The 21,081-nt window shown below is 44.1% G+C and overlaps 1 protein-coding gene and 1 long non-coding RNA gene across 2 annotated transcripts; one reads left to right on the top strand and one right to left on the bottom strand.

The window, feature by feature from the left end:
- Window positions 1-628: 628 nt before the first annotated feature.
- On the bottom strand, window positions 629-14,220 carry KRT222 (keratin 222). Its single transcript, XM_083708865.1, has 6 exons — window positions 14,028-14,220; window positions 5,351-5,479; window positions 4,649-4,869; window positions 2,969-3,048; window positions 2,176-2,284; window positions 629-921 (listed from the first exon to the last, which is right to left on the bottom strand). Exons 1-6 carry the CDS (start codon window positions 14,121-14,123, stop codon window positions 708-710), a joined length of 849 nt encoding a protein of 282 aa, XP_083564991.1. The 5' UTR covers window positions 14,124-14,220; the 3' UTR covers window positions 629-707.
- Window positions 8,668-19,602, top strand: LOC310829879. The gene is made up of 3 exons (XR_014557399.1): window positions 8,668-9,326; window positions 13,831-13,998; window positions 19,286-19,602. It is a non-coding gene; the product is annotated as an uncharacterized lncRNA (long non-coding RNA).
- The last annotated feature ends 1,479 nt before the right edge of the window (window positions 19,603-21,081 follow it).

The raw sequence follows: 21,081 nt of genomic DNA on the forward strand, positions 1-21,081 counted from the left end.
GTATGGCTTAAATCAGATTTTAAACTAACTCCAGGAAATATTTTCATGGTTTATCTGTTGGAAGAAATCCAGCTATGGTGGAATATAGAATCTCAGGTAAGTGAAAAATTATCTACCCATTCTGACAGAACAAGGGCAATGTGCGCATGTTTCACAGTGAGTGTTAATTGTACTACTTTGGAATTAGATGGCTTGAGGCCTATTTGCCCTCCCGAAGCTTTTGTATTACCAGTTCTTGGGAGGTAACCGTGACTAAGGGGTGTTGGTGAAAATATATAAAATGACGGAGATAAAAATGACTACAGACAAGTTATAATCACTTATAATCCCGTGGCAGAGGAAGTCCTTTCAAATGTAGATGTTTAGTTCTGCAGAGACAAGTCTTTGAACCCATTAAACATTGAACTGATGAAAATTATAAAAATAAATAATTCTTCTCTGGAGGAAAATAAAGGCGGGGGAGGTATTTCATCAGGTGTTTTAACTAACAGGAATTCTGTTTGTCAGAATTCCCGTTAACTTCCTCTCATATAGACGCATGAGCCATCTTCAAAATGATTACAGGATTACAGGAATATATATTAGCTGAAAGAATATACTCCTAGTATTGACAGACAGGAGACAATCATGTGGTCCACCTGGGTCCATACTGCCATTTATTTCTGAAACCCATCCATGAATAATCTTTTGGTAAGTGTGATGCAGATTTAGGTTTTGATGGATGGGATACTGCAAGACCGCCTCATAACCAATCTCACTTCGATATCAGGCAAGCCTTTCTGTTTAGTCTGTAAACAACCTTCATCTGTGGCTGCCAAGTGGAGATCAAACCGCAAAGAAACTGATTTTTTCCTTAAGCGAGGGTTGTCTTTAAAGAAAGAGCCTTCCCATTCTTTAATCACTTCATCTACTTTCTCCGTCCTGAAACAATAAATTAAACATTATACTGATGAATGAGTGTGGAACAGACCTTCAAGCTAGGATTTCACAAAGTGATGGGAAATGGCTTGACCCGACCACACACAGAGTTTTTGTTTAGTCAGCTGAAATACGGGGGCTGGTTTTAAAATCTGTATCCCTCAGGAAACGTGATGGCAAGTTGCAACCTTTCTGTAGTTTTTTACTTGTAAAATAAAAGGCGCCCAATTTGCTACTCATGAACTTATGTCAAACTGAACTGCTGCCATAGAAAAATGATCAACCAGGATTTCATACTATGGAAAGAAAGACACCCATGGAAATATGCTCTCACAACCTTCTTCAGGACAGAAGGCGGAGAGAAATTCTGTTGAACTAAGCAACACTGATTTAAGGATCTGCACTGAGTTTTTAGGCTGCCTTTAGTACCAATGGTTGCTTTTGTTTTGTACTAATTAATGTTTGCTAAATGCCTCTGTGAATGCCTTTTAACATTTGGGCTCCAGTCCTATATACAGGACACATCAACACTAAAAATTTAAAGCACATTTAAAACATATTGTTCCCCCCAAAGAATACTGGGAACTGTAGCTCTGTAAGGAGGTAAACTACAGTTCCCAGGATTTTGGCGGGGTGTGCGTGTGATGGGCTTCAAATGTGTTTTGAATTTATAGTATGGTATGGATGTAGACCGCTATTGAACACAGTGAGACATCTGAATAAATAGTCCATCACTCATTGGCCTATTTTGCATTTCTTGGTAAACATCAGGTTAGTTAATGATTTACTGTGAATCTGCGATTTTCACTTGCCTTGTTCCTTTCCAATAGCTATGGGAGAAACAAATCACTATAACTGGGTTTGGTTGTCATGCAGACTGCATATTGTGGTTTGCTTCCCTCAAACCACAACCAATAATCCAAAAACAAGCCCCAGTGGACCTTAAGCCATCCACACTGGGTACCCCATGTTGTCTGAAAACAAGATGATACAGGCTGTTTGATCAGAAGCATCCCTACTCTGAAGCAAGCTGAGGTTGCTACTTTAACTGGCAAATGTTGCTCATTGCCAGTGCCTTGCACATTTCCCACTCTCTGCATTAAACTTCTGTAGGATATTTTTCTGGCGGATTTTGTCTCTTGTGGATGGAGGTGGTAGCATTAGTTGCCCCCCCCCTCAAAAGTCCTAAGCTCAACCCGCCTCAGAAAACATTTCCTTATTGCTTGTAAGCGCTCTGCGCTGTTCAGTTTCACTTACTGTATCGTTCCACAAGCCTCTGCGCTCTCTTTTGCGACGTTTCCATTTAAGACTGCTTGCTTTGTCAGTATTTCCACTTTTTCAATCTCGTGTGCCTTTAGCTCACTTGCTGTATAAATTAAAACAGAAAAGACAGTTCAAAACAACACCAGGCAATCTAAATAATAGTACAAAACTATTTAAAAACAGAGGCCAGTTAAAGGTAAATAGAATGGCAGTAGAGATTTCAGCAGCTTAAAAAGCTACATATTTTTAAATGGCCCATGAAATTGAGCCCCAAATTAGGGGTTGGGGAGTGGCCTGAAATAAACAGGTTTTTAAAACCTGCTTAAAGGTTTAGGATATATGTACTCCTATGTAGCAGAGGTCCATAATATAAGGGGGCCATCACAGAAAAGGCCCAGTCTCATGCGCTTATCAACTTTATAGATGGGTCTACATGTAGGGGCCTGAAGCAGTCATCGTGCCCAGGCAAGCTTGTATGTTATATGTAGGTGGCCCTTCACTTAATATGGTACCAAACTGTTTAGAACTTTTAAGGTCAGCACCAGCACTTTGAGAGGAGCCCAGGAACCCACCGATAACCAAAGCAAATGGTTCAGAATAGGTGCCAAACATTGTGATCACTAAGCCCAACCTATTCTGCCCATTGGAAGTTTCCAGAATTACAGAGTTGTCTCTTATTTCCCAGTGGGTTATTTTCTTAAACTCCTACAAGTTCTGATTCACATTCAGCTTTGCCTAAATGGTGAGCTATCTTTTTATGTTAATTCCAGGTCTTAAGAAAACTCACATGAAGGTAAGATAAACGCTATTTGGCTAGTGGTGCGCTTTTTGTCGCCTTTTCTGTCTTGGCACGCAGAACGATGAAACCTTGAAAGAAAAGGAGGAAGAAACTGTAAGAATGTAGAATGGGCCTGCTTATGGGTAGATCCTTATAAATCGGGGGCTGCCAGACTTCAGGCTTGCTGGATATTTTTTGTTTTGTTGGTGGATATCAGGTTTCAATATCCACCATCCCACCAACTATAATAATAGTTGGGGGTTGTTGTGCTGACGTACACTTGGAATAAAGGGGCAGAGCACAAATTAAATCCAGGAATCTGCTTTCAGTAATAGAACTGAGCTCAAACATCCTTTCATACAAGAGCTTTCTGGTTTCCCTGCAAACATACATTGGATCAACCTGATTTAGATTTTTAGCTGCTGCTGCTGCTTTTGGACAGCAGAATCGGGAACACTTATCGATTGACTGTGAATTGCCTGAAGAAATAGCAGCAGATTTTGATCTACCTATTGCCCATCCCTGTTCTAGATAAACAAGATACCATGAACATTTGCAGCGGGTGAGCTCTGTGGGTTGAGCAGTCCCGACTGAACTTGTTTGGTTTGCAGCATGACTCTTTAGACCTTCTGCCTGTTCAGTATACAAGCATGTGGCAATCTCTGTCAGGGTAGAGTTAGCTCAGGGCTGTTTCATATGTTGTTTCTTTCCTCTATGGAGACAATGGTCCGGACTGGATGCAACATACTGTATATACAGTATTGGCTTATGAAGCTGAAATGGTTAAAACACTTGTGCCACATGCTTGAATGGAGAATCTGCTACCAATGAAGGTTTCTTAGGTTAATTAAGAGTTTCCTATAATACAAAGGTGATTGCAGAAGCTTTCAAACTCTCCCTTTCTCACCCACCAGACTGCCTCGAATGAACTATTGTGTGAGTATATTCTGAGTACATTTTTAATAAATGGGCTAGGCAACCAATGAAAATACTTTGGTCCACTTCCCAGCTAAATCGCCTTGGATCTGCCACAGTGCTAGCCATGTCAGGAATTTTAGGCAGGAAGTGGGGCATAAATCTAGGCAGGCAGGCAGGCAGGCAGGCAGGCAGGCAAGCAAGCAAGCAAGCAAGCAAGCAAGCAAGCAAACAAACAAACAAACAAACAAACAAACAAACAAACAAAGATAACCTTTACTAGCCATAGAACCCTGGCTATGCTATAGGTCATGTGTCGGCAAACTAAGGCCCGCAGGCCAGATCAGACCATTGCCTTCTGGATCGGGCCTGCGAACGGTCCGGGAATTGCCGCGTGGATTGCCAGCATGTGCGTTCATTCCCTCTCCCTCACAAGGCAGCGACGCTGGCACCTCCTCCCTCCTGGCTTCTCCCCGCCCTGCCTAGAGGAGGAAGGGGGCTGGGCTTTGTTGGTGTCAGCAGCAGCAGCACTTAAGCGGCCGCCATTTTGAGCAGCCCCGCTCTGGAGCCCTCATCCTCCTGCCGCTGCCACCCACTCCTGCTGCTCGCAAGACACAGGTAAGCAGCCACTGGGGCTTGTGGTGCTCTTGCATCATCCACCCCCCAAAAAAATATAGTCCAGCCCCCACAAGGTCTGAGGGACAGCGGACCGGCCCCCTGCTGAAAAAGTTTGCTGACCCCTGCTATAGGTATTTGAGGACTGTATCTGGGTACCTTTTCTCCTCCCTCTCCAGCAGACTGCGGTATGTAGCTATTTCTTGCTCAAGCCTCATCTTAGTGTTTAGTAATATTTCGTGTTGCTGCAGCTGCTTTTCAATCCCTTGACGCACTTTATGTAGCTCTCTCTCTAGGCCTTCAATTTCTGCTTCCAGGTGCTTCAGTTGTGTCTGGTACCGCTGTTCTGTGGTGCGCAGAGAATTTTCCAGACCCTTTTCCTGTTAAAATTAGATTACTGGTTTCAATTCCTGAATGTACTTCTAAAAAGCCCAGGACCATTAAAAAAAGACTTTTGAAAAACACACATACACAATCAACTTTACATTTCAAATTAAATTCAAACTAATTAAATCAGTATTTGTCACAAACCTTTATATTCTGAGCAATATAAAATGTATAGTCGTACCTTGGAAGTCAAATGGAATAAAACATTTTTTAAAAAACCTTTTCTTCAGACGGCTCAGGGGTCGGATAACTCCATACCCTCCAACATTTCTCCAATGAAAATAGGGACATCCTAAGGAAAAGTGGGACATTCTGGGATCAAATCAGAAACTGGAATGGCTTCTCTAAATCAGAGATGTCCCTGGAAAATAGGGTCTGTAAAGTTACCTTGAGTACAGTGAGCCCAAGGGAAAACAGCAAGCAATTTCACCTCCTCTCTCTGCACAGACAGCCCAGCTGCTCAATCAGACTTACCACAGCATGGAGAGAATCAATTTCCATCTGCATATGGTGCCACTGGCGTCTTGCTTCATTTAGCTCTGCCCTGGCTGCTTTTAGCACTTCCTCGTCTTTGCTCATTCTTTCACTAGTGGCTTCTTCTAGCTGCAAAGAGGAAGCATTGGCTACATCAGTTCAGGATGTCCCATACTGAAAATTTCAAATTTGGCTGTGTGAATGAATCTTAGGTTCCTGAAGCATACCCGGTGCACAATTCATGTCTTCTTCATTTTATTATACTATCATTGAAACAAGATGGTTCTGAAGGGACCATTTCAAAGTGGGAACAAAAGCAAAAATAAATAAAATGGACGGGGTGGTCATAGGTCTGCCTGAAAAGAAATGGCATATGTTCTAACCCACCTCACCCCACTTTGAGCACAGGACATGGTATCAGAAGGGACTTGCTGCCTACAAACTGAGAACAAAATGCTAGAGCAGAGTTTCCTAAACTTGGGTCTCCAGCTGTTTTTGGACTACAACTCCCATAATCCCTCACTAGCGAGACTGATGGTCAGGGATGATGGGAACTGTAGTCCAAAAACAGCTGCAGACCCAAGTCTGGGAAACACTGTTAGCTATAGCAAGATGGGCTGTAGAGCTCTGTGAGTGTGTGCTGTCTACCTCACACACCAAAATATTAAGATGAATTTATGGATGACTGCAAAGCAAGCCCCACCACTATTCTTTATTGCAGGGATGGGAAACCTGTGTTTCTTCAGGTATTGTTAGGCTACAGCCACCATCATCCTTGATAGATTCAGTGTTTTGGGGTGATCAAAATGCCGATTGCTCTGGGCCATGGCATTCCATGTGTTTCTCCTAACTTCAGGCTCAACATTGGGGTGGGAGAGATTGTTCTGCTTGCATACAATCTGAGGCAAGTACAAGGTCGCCAACACATCAGAAAGGCCGATGTTGCTCTTGTATTTAATGGTGGATCCTGTGGATAGGATCTGAAGAACTTAGCAGCTGCTACAAGGCCAGTTTTTTATTCACCACTGGATCTTTAGTACCAGTGCTTAAACCAAGATGCCTTCATGCAGCTCAACCTGATATGTGCCAAGACGACACACTGAAGCTCAAAGAAGACCCAAGAAGAACTAACTGCACAATTCCCGTTGAGGGACTTGGCATGTTTCAAAGGACACATTGGCACAACTCCAGAGGTCACTCCATAATATTGTTTGCTTATTTATAAAATGCCATCCATATACAGTACAGTGGTACCTCGGGTTAAGAACTTAATTCGTTCTGGACGTCCGTTCTTAACCTAAAACTGTTCTTAACCTGAGGTACCACTTTAGCTAATGGGGCCTCCCGCTGCCGCCGTGCTGCCGCCGCATGATTTCTGTTCTCATCCTGAAGCAAAGTTCTTAACCTGAGGTACTATTTCTGGGTTAGCGGAGTCTGTAACCTGAAGCGTCTGTAACCTGAAGCATCTGTAACCTGAGGTACCACTGTACATGGCACTTTACAAAAAAAGAGGTCCTTGCCCCAAAGCCCTTACAGTCTAAAACAGACACAGAGGATGGGGGGAATGGAGGCAGGGAATGAATATGCAGTTACTTCAATTAATATCACATATACCATACTTTTCCGCCTATAAGACGCCCCCATGTACAAGATGCAAGATGCCCCCTTTAAGAATTTAAGAAAATGGGGGGGGATGGCACAGAGTTGTTGAGCTTTTTTAGGGTGGGGATTGCCAAAAATCGCTCACCTGCCTGTGTCGCAAAATCTACCTCCCGTCTGTCCCATCGCCAGCAGAACCTGCCAATCACCAGCCCAACTGCTGGAGCGTCAGCCAATCAACACCACCCACTGACGCAGCAACCAATCAAACGTCCAACCTATGCACTACCCATGTATAAGATGATCCCCCACTTTTAAGCACGATTTTTAAAGACAAAAACATAGTCTTATACACGGAAAAGTATGGTACTTTGGCTTTGTTCCAATGGGAACTAGGGGGAAGTTCTAAGGGCTTCCCAGAAAATTCTAGGATGCAGAAATATACTGTTAAGGACTCACTGAAGCTTCTCGAGAAAGTTCAATATACAGTCAAGGTATCTATGAGAAAATTGCTTGGATATCACGGGGGGGGGGGGAGGCAAATGGTTTGAATCCCAAAGGGCTCATTAAGATCATAATTCAGAAACACTACTCGGTTCCTACATCAGACAACATGAGGAATCTGCTAACCTACGTACTGTATTTATTCGAATCTAATGCACACCCTAGTTTTCAAAACCTTGAAACTCAAAAAGGTATTTGCTTGCAAATGTAATATGCATTGGCAAAAAGTGCACTCCCAAGGCCTGTTCAATCTTCTCTCCTGAGAGCCGCCATTTTCCATCTCAAATGGGCTACTGTGCCCACGCCTGCAGCCAGACTCTTTGTCGCATGACAAGGCCAGTTCCTGCAACATTCACCTTGTTCACCAGTAAGGCCAAGTCCTTGTTGGGGGGCGGGACAGGACTGGACGATCTTGAATCAGCGGCTTGTGTGCTGAGCGGAGCGAGGGGAAAGGCAGTGTGCTCATACAAGCAAACTCCCGTGATGCGCACTGAGCCCTGACTCACTTCACCTGGCTCCAGAGGCTTCTGCTGACCCACGTGGCTCACCCCCTCCTGTGGCAAAGATGGCAGTGGTGGCAGTGGAGTGGCAACAGAGTGACCGGGCCTCCCAGTTAGCAAGAGCTTGTCTTTTTTCATGGTGCCCAAAGGAAAAAAAGCACACTCAGTAGAACTTGATCACCCCATCTAGGCAAGTTTGCAGTCCAATGCACCGTCAAATCTAACACACACCCTAATGTTCACAGCAGAATTTGGCCCCAAAAAAGTGTGGATTACATTCGAGAAAATACGGTAATTTCAATACCTCACATTTCTTCATCTACCTATTGGAGTTAAGCCAGTGCAAGGAAGTCTTCCAACAACAGAACTGTGAGACATTTGGTGACATCACAGCGGTCCAGATAGTATTTTTAAAAATAATAATTTGTATACTGCTTTTCTGTCCTTAATAGCACTGGGCATGCACCAACACAGGAGGAATGTGGTGCGATGTGTTGTTGCAGAGATGGACAGTCCTAACAAAATACAGCCCACTGGTCAAGAAATCAAATATATGGGGCCAGGCTGAGGACATGGGAGGCATGGGACATTCTTGGCATGATGGCGTAAGTTCAGCAGGCCCCTGGCACCCCCCCCCCCAGGCCGACTTAGTCCTCTGAGGCTCAGGACAAGTGTACCCGGCTGCCACACCCTGCATGAACACTATGGGACAATTCTGGAGGCAGCAATTCTGAGGCAATAGTAGACATAGATATGATAGCACTACAGAGGCTTTGGGGGATAACAGGTACTTTGCACAATTAACCCCGGATAAGGATGCTTGATGGCTCCACTTCAACAGTGACTAGGCATCATCTGACATTCAGAAAGCTCAAGTTGTTACTTTTTCCCCAAAGTGCTTCTGGAAAAACTTGTCGTTCTGTCTTCATTTTGGTAATTACATTTATTGGCAGGGAATTAAAATAGCCCCCTGGCCAAAAGCCACACACTCCACATTTGTACTAGAACATGTGAACAATATATAATATTTGAGTCTTTAATGAGAATACATAATCTATATGTAGGACAAAAAAGGTTAGCCTTAAAAACAAGAAAGGAAACGATGGTCTGAAAGTCACAAAATGGATCACAGATTAAAAGGTTTTTTTAAAAAAATAAAAACCCCTAATAATAATTTCATGTATTTATTAACCCAGATAAAGCCTGGACTATATAATTTTATTCAGCCTGATGGATCTGGTACCTGTTTGAAAATGCATAAACATTGTTGAAGCATCATATTGGATTTGACTTCTCATCTGGCTGCTAGAAAATAATCGCCGGCAACTAGTTCAGACATAAGTTGTGGATTTCTACTGACACATACTTCTGAGGTAATATTTTTACAAATACCTAGCTTTGTTCCTTCTGGAGAAATGCACGTCCTCTGTCATTACCAGATTACAAATTGCCTTTGCATGACACATCCTCAAATGACAGGGGAGTGACTGTAGGCGTGGCGGACATCATTTAAGGCCTGGTTTGTGCTGTTCATGGTATATGCAGAAGAAATTCATGCTTTAGGATGGTTATTTATGCATTTCCAGAAGAAGAAGAAGAAGAAGAAGAAGCAGCAGCAGCAAGAAGTACCTCCTCACCACAGAGGTCAAATATATGCATGAAATTTGCATATGCAGCTAATTAATATGTATACATATAGGTTCACATTTAGAAAAACAAAAATGCTTGCAATCCAGGCAGAAACACGAAATATGATATGAGGATGAATGTGACCTGTATGTTTGTTCAGTTTGATGCTGTTGGCGGGCAACTTCAAGGCTCCAGTCGCTGCCCCTTCTTACGGTTCTTTACTAGGGGCTACACTTGCCAACCTCCCCCCCCCCCGCCTGCCATTCTCCCCTGCATTAATCCCCTTTCCATTTCATGCAACTATTAAGCTCTCTTTTCACCTCTCCAGTTCCATTTCTGAAGGCACTTCTCCCCTTTATTCTGTAGCATTAATCCCCTTTCCATTTCATGCAACTATTAAGCTCTCTTTTCACCTCTCCAGTTCCATTTCTGAAGGCACTTCTCCCCTTTATTCTGTAGCCTGCTTTGCACCTCTTTTCACCTTCACCTTCACCTTCATGTCCATGCCTCCTCCTGCTCCTCTTTTTGTGCCTCTGACCCTTGATCACAAACCACCCTCATGGGAACCCCATGCATCTTTCTCCTTCCACACATTGCAGTGACTAAGCACCCTTGCCACCTTCCATCCAATTATGAAGCTACTTTCCCCTCCTGTTCTGCGGACACTTCATGCCCCAGCTTTCATGCTCACCCCCTTCCCATGCCTCCTACTCCCTGCTTTTTTGCAGCCCCCTTTACATCCCCATTTTCACCTTCACTCCCTTTCCCTCCTCATCTCAACCTTGAACACGGACCACCCCTTTTCCTCGACTCATCCTCTCTCCTATTATAACAGCCCCATTTGCATGCAAACCATTGTGAAACGCACGGTACTATATCTTTTAAGTTAAATAGATTATTAAGAGCAAGGCTGTTAGTTAGCTTATTCAGTTAGGGAAGGTTAAGTTTAGCTGACGGATGTACATATATGGCTTGTTAATAAAATATCTGTTCTAAATTATTACACGGAATCTGGAACTTCATGCTGAGGACAACACATGGCACCAGGAGTGAAATACAGTGTGTGACGCTACAATGGAATATTTGAGGCCTCTCCTTCCTTCGTCTCTCTCACATGAGGTAGCTGAGGAATAGAAGAGGGAGAAGTTTAAGTACAGTGAGAAGCGGGTAGCGTTGCGTGTTGAGACCTTTAAACCTCCCCCTTAAATAAATTCACACGAGATTCAAATTTTGGTTTGGTTTTTGGCAGAATTTAGGCCACAACTTTATTGATTACAGCAAGTGACTGGTTGCATAGGCTCTGATTCGACTAGCTCCCTGCACCCTTGCAGGTAGCGCTGACCCAGGGCACCAGGATAGGTCAGCCTAGGGGGAACACTTGGATAAGCAGAAAGCCGGGAGCGGGCTATCTCCGCCACCCAAATGCCTCCCTGGACTCAGGCATGGGCACAACTCCCTCACAGGGGTTGACCAAACCATCAAGTCCCTGGATTCCTCTAACAGAATACCCTTCACATAGGGATGGTGAGAGTGTTCTCCCATCCCTGTCCCCTGAACCAGAGCCTATCCGCAACCTTACAAGTTGTGACGATTTGCTGTGCAGCAGGTGAAACCCAAATGGCACCAGCCAATCAGCCAAGTGGAGAAAATTTCTGCCGTGCCCCTGTCCCAATGACAGACGACACACGACGGCATAGCAAGGTCAAGTGCACAAGCCCTAAATATAGGGAGAGGTGGGCGGGTGTTCCGATGCATGCACCGAAAGAGGAAGCTCTGGGTCACGTGCACAGGTATATATAGGTCACTTGATCCATTTAGCCTGCGTCCCATTGGCCTGATTGAACCCTGCATCAAGGGACCTACCAATCGGGTGTTGTGGCTGACCAATCGTTCTCACTCACAACACGAGGTTAGGTTGCCAGGTCCCACCGCAACACGTGCCCTCTTTAAGGGAGGATCCGATTTGTAAGGAAAAAAAGTGGCTGTTTTAAACAACAGCCTATGTTGCAGCCAGTAAAGTAGGGGATGAGTAACACTGAGAGGAAAATGCCAGTTTTAAACATCAGCAGAGGTTTGAGTGAAGCTGGGGTGCTTTAAAACAGCCACTTTGCCTCCTTTCAGGGTCCCTCCCTTCTCACTGTACTCAAACTTTTTTCCTCAGCTATTTCATGTGAGAGAGATAAAGGACTCGCTGGCATGCACCATTCTTTCCCTCAAAGGTTGATCACAAGTGAATGCGGCCTCATAGCCTCCAACTGCCCCCAAAATGCTGGGACCATCATGAAAACCCTTAAGCCATTGTGGCTTCTCACTTTCTCACACAGAATCCGAAATCCCCTTCTTTGTTGAGGTACACTAATCAGAAATGGCTTCACGTTGGGGGAAGCTGGGATGAGAGATTTGCCGACTGAGACCTCCTCCTCTGTCAACTCCTTTGCTGTTGCTCCTGGGAGTTGTAGAAGGTGAGTTGGGGGGGGGAGGAAGAGTCTTGCACCGGGTTCAAGCGAGGGAGCTAGAGCGGCCAGCCAGCAGAGTATTAGCAGCGGGTAGAGGAGGAGAAGGGGGAGCGAGGCAATGGGGACACTGACGTTCCCATCCCCGTTGTGGGAGGCTGCTACTCTCCAGCCTGGCGGGTCCCCATTCAGTTGGCCAGGCCAAATAAAAACAAGAAGGAGAAAGTGAGCCAGGTCAGGTCTGAAGAGAAGGCGGCGGCTACAGGAGACCATGGGCAGGAACACGCGCTGGGTGTGTGTGTGTGTAGCTGGTAGGATGAAGACAGGCCTGTGGGGGGCTGGAGTTGAGGGGTGTGGGGGCAAGGAGGTTATGGGGTCAAGGGTGGGCACTGGAGCTAGCTGGGCTTTGCACAGGAAGGGGTTGTCTGTATCCTGAAAAACTTTAATGAAAATCTTAACATGCAAAACCAACAAGGAAAGAGCTCCTCCCCTGCAGTGATAGTGATACAGAATTATGAGGACAGTTGGAAGGTATGAGGCCTGAAGAAAGTTCCTCACCCCTGCCCTATCCTACAGCTTTTCTGTTGACCCAGAGCCATTGGTACATAGGTATGTAAGCCTTGTTTTTGGGACATGGGTGGCGCTGTGGGTTAAACCACAGAGCCTAGGACTTGCCGATCAGAAGGTCGGTGGTTCGAATCCCCGCGACAAGGTGAGCTCCCATTGCTCCTGCCAACCTAGCAGTTCAAAAGCATGTCAAAAGTGCAAGTAGATGAATAGGTACCACTCCAGTGGGAAGGTAAACACCGTTTCCGTGCGCTGCTCTGGGTTCACCAGAAGTGGCTTAGTCATGCTGGCTACATGACCCGGAAGCTGTACTCCGGCTTCCTCGGCCAATAAAGCGAGATGAGCTCCGCAACCCCAGAGTCGGCCATGACAGGACCTAATGGTCAGGGGTCCCTTTACCTTTAAGCCATGTTTTCAGCAACATATGTTGCTATCAATGGCTCACATACATGTTGCACAGAGCAGCTGGGTGCATTGAGATGTGGGGAACCCAGGTCCAAGTTGCTGCTCTGCTGAGAAACTCTCTGGACAGGCATGTCAGTTCCTCTGGGCCTAACCTAGCAGGCTGCTGTGAGGACAAGTTGTTGTAACCTGTCCCAGCCTCTTGGGACAGGATTTGAAAGCTGCTGAAACATACAAATAGTATCATCTTACACCAGAAGCAAGCCTGCCGTGAGATAATAATAGGACCATACATTCAGAAATAACCATATTTAAAGTGTAGCAGGGTGATAAAATCAGCCTGCAACTAGCTTACATATCTTGGTTTATGATGTGTTGCGGTACTCAGACTAATTGTCCAGCTGTGATTCACAGATGTTTATTTCTGTGTGGATGTCTAATGGTGTCATTGTGACCAGATAACCTTTAAGAAATACGAGAGCTGGAGCAAGGCAAGGCATTGCAAAATACTACGGCACTCGTTTTCATCTTCTGGGGGGACACTGTAAATATTACCTCAAGGGTTAAAGCACAGGCTCCCACAACCTTAAAAGTGGCTAGAAATCTTAACCTACCTTAAAATGGCTCCTATACACAACTGCTAAAGGATGCCTACTTTATCCCCCCACCCCCCACAAAAAAAGAAGAATCATCTCAAAATGAGCCAAGAGCACTATTTCATTTGTGGGGAGGGAATGGGAATCACAAAAACCTTTGCCATCCTATTTACATAAACAGATAGATGCAAGGTGACACGACTCTTATACCTTCATGTATTTCCCCGCAGTTTTTCGGGCTAGATATACTGCAGTATGAGAGGAGAAAGAACGGAATAACACACACACACACCGCGATTCCCTTTCCCCAATAAAAGGCTGCATTGGAAAAGAAAATACTGTACCTCACAGAGGCTGAGAGAGGAACTGAGTACACATTGGATTGCCTCCTTATTCGGGTAGGTGCCTTTCTGTATATAATCATTACCTGGGTCCCTGCTGAGAGGATGGTCTCTATCTGACTTCTGGTGATGAGCGTTTCATAGTTTGCCCTGATCTCATTGAGGAGCTGGGACAGTTCCATGCTGCTCCCATCCTCCACCTTGGCTAACTCAACCTTATGGATAGGGCGAGAAGCCTGCAGCAGCAGCAGCAGCAAAGCATTCTCAGCCTGCAGTAAGAGTGAGAACACAGAGGGAGAGGGAGAGAGAGAGGAGGGAGGAAAACACAGATTTTTTTTTTTAAAGCAGCAGAGTTCTATTCTCTTAGCAGCATTGAAGAATGCCCATTTGTTTTTGATCTATTTCATTTATTAGATTTGTATATAGCGCCCTTCATCCTAAGATCGCAGGGCGGTTCACAGAATAAAATACAGGGTAAAGGTAAAGGTAAAGGTAAAGGTAAAGGGACCCCTGACCATTAGGTCCAGTCGTGGCTGACTCTGGGGTTGCGGCGCTCATCTTGCTTTACTGGATAAGGGAGCTGGCATACAGCTTCCGGGTCATGTGGCCAGCATGACTAAGCAGCTTCTGGCGAACCAGAGCAGCAAACTGAAACACTGTTTACCTTCCTGCCAGAGTGGTACCTATTTATCTCCTTGCACTTTGACGTGCTTTCGAACTGCTAGGAAATAGCAAAAGCAAAACAGCAAAGCAATAACACACACACACACCCTTTCTCACAGACACATTTAAAAGGCTGTAGAATCAGCCAAAGGCCTGGTTGAAGAGGAGAGTTTTCGAATGGTACCTAAAGATACGTGATGAAGGCACCAGGCAAACTTCCCTCGGGAGAGCATTCCACAAATGCTTTGAAATGAAATAATTACAGAATTAATTATAATTAATTATGTTTGCCAGTGAAATGAATTATGTAGGTTTTAGGGGAAGCCGAACTGCAACCAAACAGAAACGGTGCTGATTGCGGTGAACACTGAGTGGTCCTTTAAATCCATAGTGGTGGATGGATCAAATGAGGGCCACTTCAGAGTTGCTTTTTCTCCAACACAGAGTCTATTTTATAGAGCATAATTTATTGCTTGGGGGGGAGGGGACTACAAGATAAAATCAAGAACAATCATGACTGAAATTAGACAAAAGGAAAAAGAGATGGAAAGATTTCCACATAGTATTAATTGGCAAATTAAGACGTTGCAGAGGCAGATATCTATGCTAAAAAAGCAAGAGATAAAAAAGTTGAATTATGCTAAATGAAAAACTTTGAATTTGGCAATAAACCAGGGAAGTGGCTAGTGTATGAACAACAGAAGGAGAAAGAGAGGAAAGTGATAGTGAAGCTGCAAGAGGGAAACGCTGTGATAACAGATAAGGCACATATGAAAAAAAGTATTTCATCAATTTTATTCTAAGCTGTATAAAGCAATTTCTTCAAACTTCTCTTTTCAGTGGGCCTATTCAGACACATGATTGGTTACATGTTTTATTGTGTTTGTTTTTTTTATGTTCCTAACATGTTTTAAACAAGTTTTTATTTTATTTTTATTACAGATATGCTTGCCCCTCTGTGGGCTATGCTTGGGAGGGAGGGTGGCATATAGTTAAATTTGATAGACAAATAAATAAACTATATTAATGATTTTAAATGACGGTATTACTTGTTTACGCCAGATCACTATATTGTGAATTGCTTTATAATTGCCTTTATAATTTCCTGCAGCTAAATGATCTAACACTTTGTGCCCTCAAGGCCTCATGAGGAATGATAAATAAGTTGAATATGGGATGTTGAAACTCGAACATCCTACACACTTTTCTTTGGAAGCCAAGAAAGCTAAATACATAATGCAACATCCTACAAACATTTCTTTGGAAGCAAAGCAACCCACATACCTAACGCAATAGGTTTAAAGAGTTCATCTTCAACATTTTGTTGTTTTTTTTAAATAATTTTTATTAAGGTTTTCCAAATTAAAACAAATCAAAACAAATTAAATCCAATCTATAAACTTTTTGCCAATAACTAGGACTTCCCCTCCCTACCCCCTCTTGTGTTCCAAATCTTCCAAATAAGCAATTAAATTCAACAAGTTCTTATCCCCAAATTACACTCTTCATCAATAACCCAATTTATCCAAATTCTCATCCCCTAAGATCGATCTATACCCTTCCACGAGTTTCCCCCTTTCAAACATAGTACAGATGGAAATAAGATAAATATGAATAGTAATTTTACAGCCTTTGGATTCCAGTTTTCCCTCCCCTCTTCCCCCTTTGCGTTTCACCTATCCCTCCACTTCTAATATCTTCCTGGAGTTCCCACATTACACTATGTCCCTCAGGTTCTTTGCCAGTCTTTAATTACGGATGTCCAATCGTAGAAGGAGTCTATCAAATAAGGGCCCATTTCTTCTATCCAGGTTTTTATATCCAGGAGTAAAAACTCCAATTTTGTATCCATAAGCTTGTCAAACCTGAATATCCCAAATGTTCCCCCAGTTCTGTCCAGTTCTTGTTATTTCCTTGTTCTTGTCAATCATTCTCCTCCTTTTTATTTCTCTGTTCTCCCACAGAAATGTTCTTTTTCCAAAAGTTTCTAGTGTCTCTGCAGAGGCTTGTTATTCATGGAGCAAAGCATTGCATCATGTTCCTTTCATTTTCCAACAAATAGTTCCATTGTTTCCTGTAGTGTGTAGACCTCTGTAGACAAAATAATGTTCCATTCCTGCAGTTTCCCAGGAGATTAAAAGTTCCATTCAACTGTTCAGATTTCCTGTGAAAAACACATGCAATATCCCTCGGCTCCTCTAGGTGGATTGCAGTAACAAAGTTCCCTTCCAGAATCACATCCACCAGACCAAGTAGCTTGTTGACCGATATTTAAATCAGTTTGTATTCAATTTATAACAAATATAACCGGCAAAGTCCTCATAACAAAGTCTCTATTTTAATCTTCCTTTTTGACAGCTCTTTGACAGCTGTCAAAACCTCCATCACTTTTCTCCAGGCAGTTTCACGAATCGCTCCAGGGATTCCGGGGGGGTTGCTTTTTTTAAAACAATTCCACTTTTCTCCTCCAGCTCAATCTTATAATTTTCCCTCGCGAAGTTGCTGATTCGGCAAGATAAGGTTACACTCGATCTTAGTTGTCCAGTCCTTTGTTTTGGCTCTTCTACAATTTAGGGGTGGGCTGACTTCCTTTTTTCCGCCTCCCCCGTTCGCTCCGAATTTTAAAAATTTATCCCCCTTTTTTTTAGTCCATATTCCAATTACTCACGGGTTCTTCTTTAGAGCCGAATTTTCAATAGAAGAAGTCAGCGCTCTCCGCCGGATGGCATGCGGCTGCGCTCGGCAGGGATAGCAGAGAACTCAAAGCACCACGCTTCTCCCCGGCACCCGATCCGTAGCCTTTAAAAAGGCTCCTTCACGAGTCGGGAGAGCGCTAACGGTGCCAGCCGAGTCTCCATGTCCACGGCCTCACTCTGGCCGTGGTTTTTAAGGGTCCCCGCATCGCCGGTGCGGTAGGACCCAGCCCCTGCCAAGCCGGCTCCCTCCGGAGCTCGGAGGGAGCCCGCCATTCGGCGATGGCGCCGACCCGGAAGTCCCATCTTTAACATTTTGTTTTGAATCAGAGAATTTCCTCACACCTCAGTTCAGCTCTGGGATTTTATTGGCACTGGGTTTTCATTTATTTATTCAAAATATTTATAAGTTGCTTTTCTTTATCGATATTCAAGGCAGCATACCAAAACAACAGGCCTACAATGAAATGATAAAATGTAGCAGAGTGATGAAATAAGGGCTTAGATATATTATTTATTAATTTATTTATTTTCTATACCGAACACGCTCAAAAATTATGAGCGACCAATAATTTCAATTTCAATTCAACCTTCCAAACAGTGGAAGTAGAAACATAGAATTACAAAACTTAAGAACTATTAAAAGTCTCCATGAAAAATGATGCAGGAATTGGCAAATGAAATTAGTTGTCTTAGAAGGGCATCATACAAACTGGGGGCCAGTACTCTCTCACCCTGGTCGCCATACATTTGAATACACCTGGTGGGGGCATCTGAATACCATATTTTTTTCATGTATAACACTTGTATGTATACACCCCGTGTATAATACGACCCCTGTTTTTGGGGACTCCATCAATCACCAGTCTCCCATATGTACTATCCATGTATAAGATGACTTGAAAAAATTGAAAAATTGAAAAAATTGGGAGAAAATATAGTCTTATACATGGAAAAATACAGTAATTCCTTTTAATGGAGATCTTTGGGCTGAAGATAGCCATTCATGTATTCAAAACCCATTAGAGCAGGGTTTCCCAAACTTGGGTCGTCCTGCTAGCTAAGGGATGATGGGAGCTGTAGTCAAAAAATAACTGGAGACTCAACTTGATGGAGACCCTGTGACCTTCCAGATGTTGTCATATCCCTCTTGCCCAGCCTGCATAGACACAGGTTAAGGATGATGGGAGTTGTAGTCCAGCCACAGGTTCCCACTGGAGCTTTGAAGGTTAAGTGAATCACTCTGAAATATGCTTTGAAAGGCACTGAGATCCAGTGTAGCTATTTTAATGTCAATGTGATATCGTCAGAATGATGGTTCTAAGCCGGCATTCTGATTGCAGTGTATTGATGTAGCTGAAGTTTCTGAACTGCCATTAAGTATAGTCTGGTACACAACACATTGCAAAATCTAGCCTGGATAGAGCACAACTTTATCCACAACAGTGGAGGGGTCGTACTAATAAAACAGAGAAAAATTAAGACCTTGAGAAAAATCTAAGTTAATGTTTCCCATAGAGAATTCACCAGATTAATTTAACAAGGGAATTTAGGCTCCAACTCTTTGATGCTTTAGCACATGTATTGAGAACCTATGGTTGTCCAAATGTTATTGGACTCCAACTCCCATCAGCCCCAGGGATGCTGGGAGTTATAATCCAGCAAGTTCTGGAGAACCACAGGTTCCTCACTCCATGTTTCACATGTTAACTGGATTAGAATATATATATTTACAGCCCATATTTTGGCTTATTCCAAATCCTCAGGGATGCTCACATTCAAAGCACCATAGAACTGAGCAAAACAGGCTCTTTAAACCACCAGTTCTTTGGTCCCCCTAAGCGACCTGTGTGTTTTCATCCATCTCAGCCTAGCAAACTCCTTAATTGACTGCATCTGTACTCCTACACTTGAGCTCTGTGTAGATGTACACAGTGCTCTTGTTTCTTCAAGCTGTGACAAGTACCCTTGTGTTTCCTCGGCCCTAGGTACGATTACATACCTCAATGTCCCAACAGGATGCTAACGATGGATGCCTCCTATGTGAACTCAGCTGGTCCAGATAATGATCAGTCAATTTTTGCAGTTCAAAGTTTCAACGCTTTGAAATAGCATCACCCAGGCAAAGATTTATCAAAGCTTCTGCCAAGTGAACGCCGCTGGAAATTGTGCTTGACGTTGATGTGCGTGTTCAAACAAGATAGTATTAAATAAAAATCCAGACGCTATATTCCTTTGAATCTGAGCTCAAAAGATACTGGTGCTGCAGACTGAAGCACTCATTCCTAGCTTTGTGCTGACTTTAAAACCTGAAATGCTTAAAAAAAACCAACAGTGGGCGGGGCGGGGGGGGGGCACCTGGATGGAAACTGTGAGACCAGGATTCCGCAATTAGGCAGGCATGCGGTCTATTCCAGCAGTGATTTTCTTACATTCTTCTCTATACAGGGATGGATAAACCGTGGCCCTCCACAGGTTGTGGGACTCCATTAGCCCCAGCCAGCAGAGGCAGATTAAATGGTCCCGGTCACGCCCCCCCGGCCAGCGGATTGGCTGGCCGGGCTCTGACGTAGCCGGGATCCCCCAGGCAACAGGGGACTAAGTCCCCCACCCCCGGTGGGTGGCCACGCAGTCCACTGCAACTCCTCCCCACTGGGAAGTGGAGTTGATCTGTGGACCTCCATAGGTTGTTGGACTCCATTAGCCCAAGCCAGCAGAGGCAGATTTAAGGGAGCGTGGCTGGTTCACCCGCATTGGTTGTTGAGCCGAAGCTCAATGTTGGAAGATTCGGAGCACATAAAAATAGTACTTCTTCATGCAGTGTAAAGTTCAACTAGGGAAGTTGCTCCCACAAGGGGCAATGATGGCCATCAACCTAGATGGTTTTAAAAGAGGTTGAACAAATTCATGGAACAGAGGGCTGTCAACGGCTCCTAGCTATGATGGCTATGCTTCTGCCGCCACAGCTGGAAGCAGTGATGCTTCTGAATTCCAGTTGTTGGAAGCTACAGGAGGGGAGAACGTCCTTGTGATAAGGTCCTGCTTGCAGGTTGACCACAGTGGCCACTGTGGGAATATTGGACTAGATGGGCCATTGGCCTGATCCAGCAGGCTCTTATGTTCTTATGCTCAGCTCCTGCTCATGGAAAACCTTTTAGGAAGAGATGACAGCAGTCTGCTCTCTTTACGCTTGGTAAAAGGTAAAGGTAAAGGGACCCCTGACCATTAGGTCCTGTCGTGGCCGACTCTGGGGTTGTGGCGCTCATCTCGCTTTATTGGTCGAGGGAGCCGGCATACAGTTTCCGGGTCATGTGGCCAGCATTGCTAAGCCGCTTCTGGCAAACCAGAGCAGCTCATGGAAACACCGTTTACCTTCCCACCGGAGTGGTACCTATTTATCTACTTGCACTTTGATGTGCTTTCAAACTGCTAGGTTGGCAGAAGCAGGGACCAAGCAAAGGGAGCTCACCCCCTTGCGGGGATTCGAACGGCCAACCTTCTGATTGGCAAGCACTAGGCTCTGTGGTTTAACCCACAGCTTGTTACATACTATTTAATAATATATGAATGCTATATTTGAATTATTCTGTCTCTCTCTTTCTCTTGGGTGTGTGTAAGAAACAACCCTAGTAAACAGACATTGGCTCCATTCCAGCCAGAGTTTGAATTGACTTGCTAAGCAATCTTGCTAAAGATATTTACTAAGAAACAAGTCCCACTTTGTTCAGTTGGGCTTTCTCCCTAGCAAATGTGTTTAGCCAACTTGGTGACCCCCATATACACT

Source organism: Podarcis gaigeae (genome assembly GCF_964106915.1).
Source record: "Podarcis gaigeae genome assembly, chromosome: 13".
NCBI lineage: Eukaryota > Metazoa > Chordata > Lepidosauria > Squamata > Lacertidae > Podarcis > Podarcis gaigeae.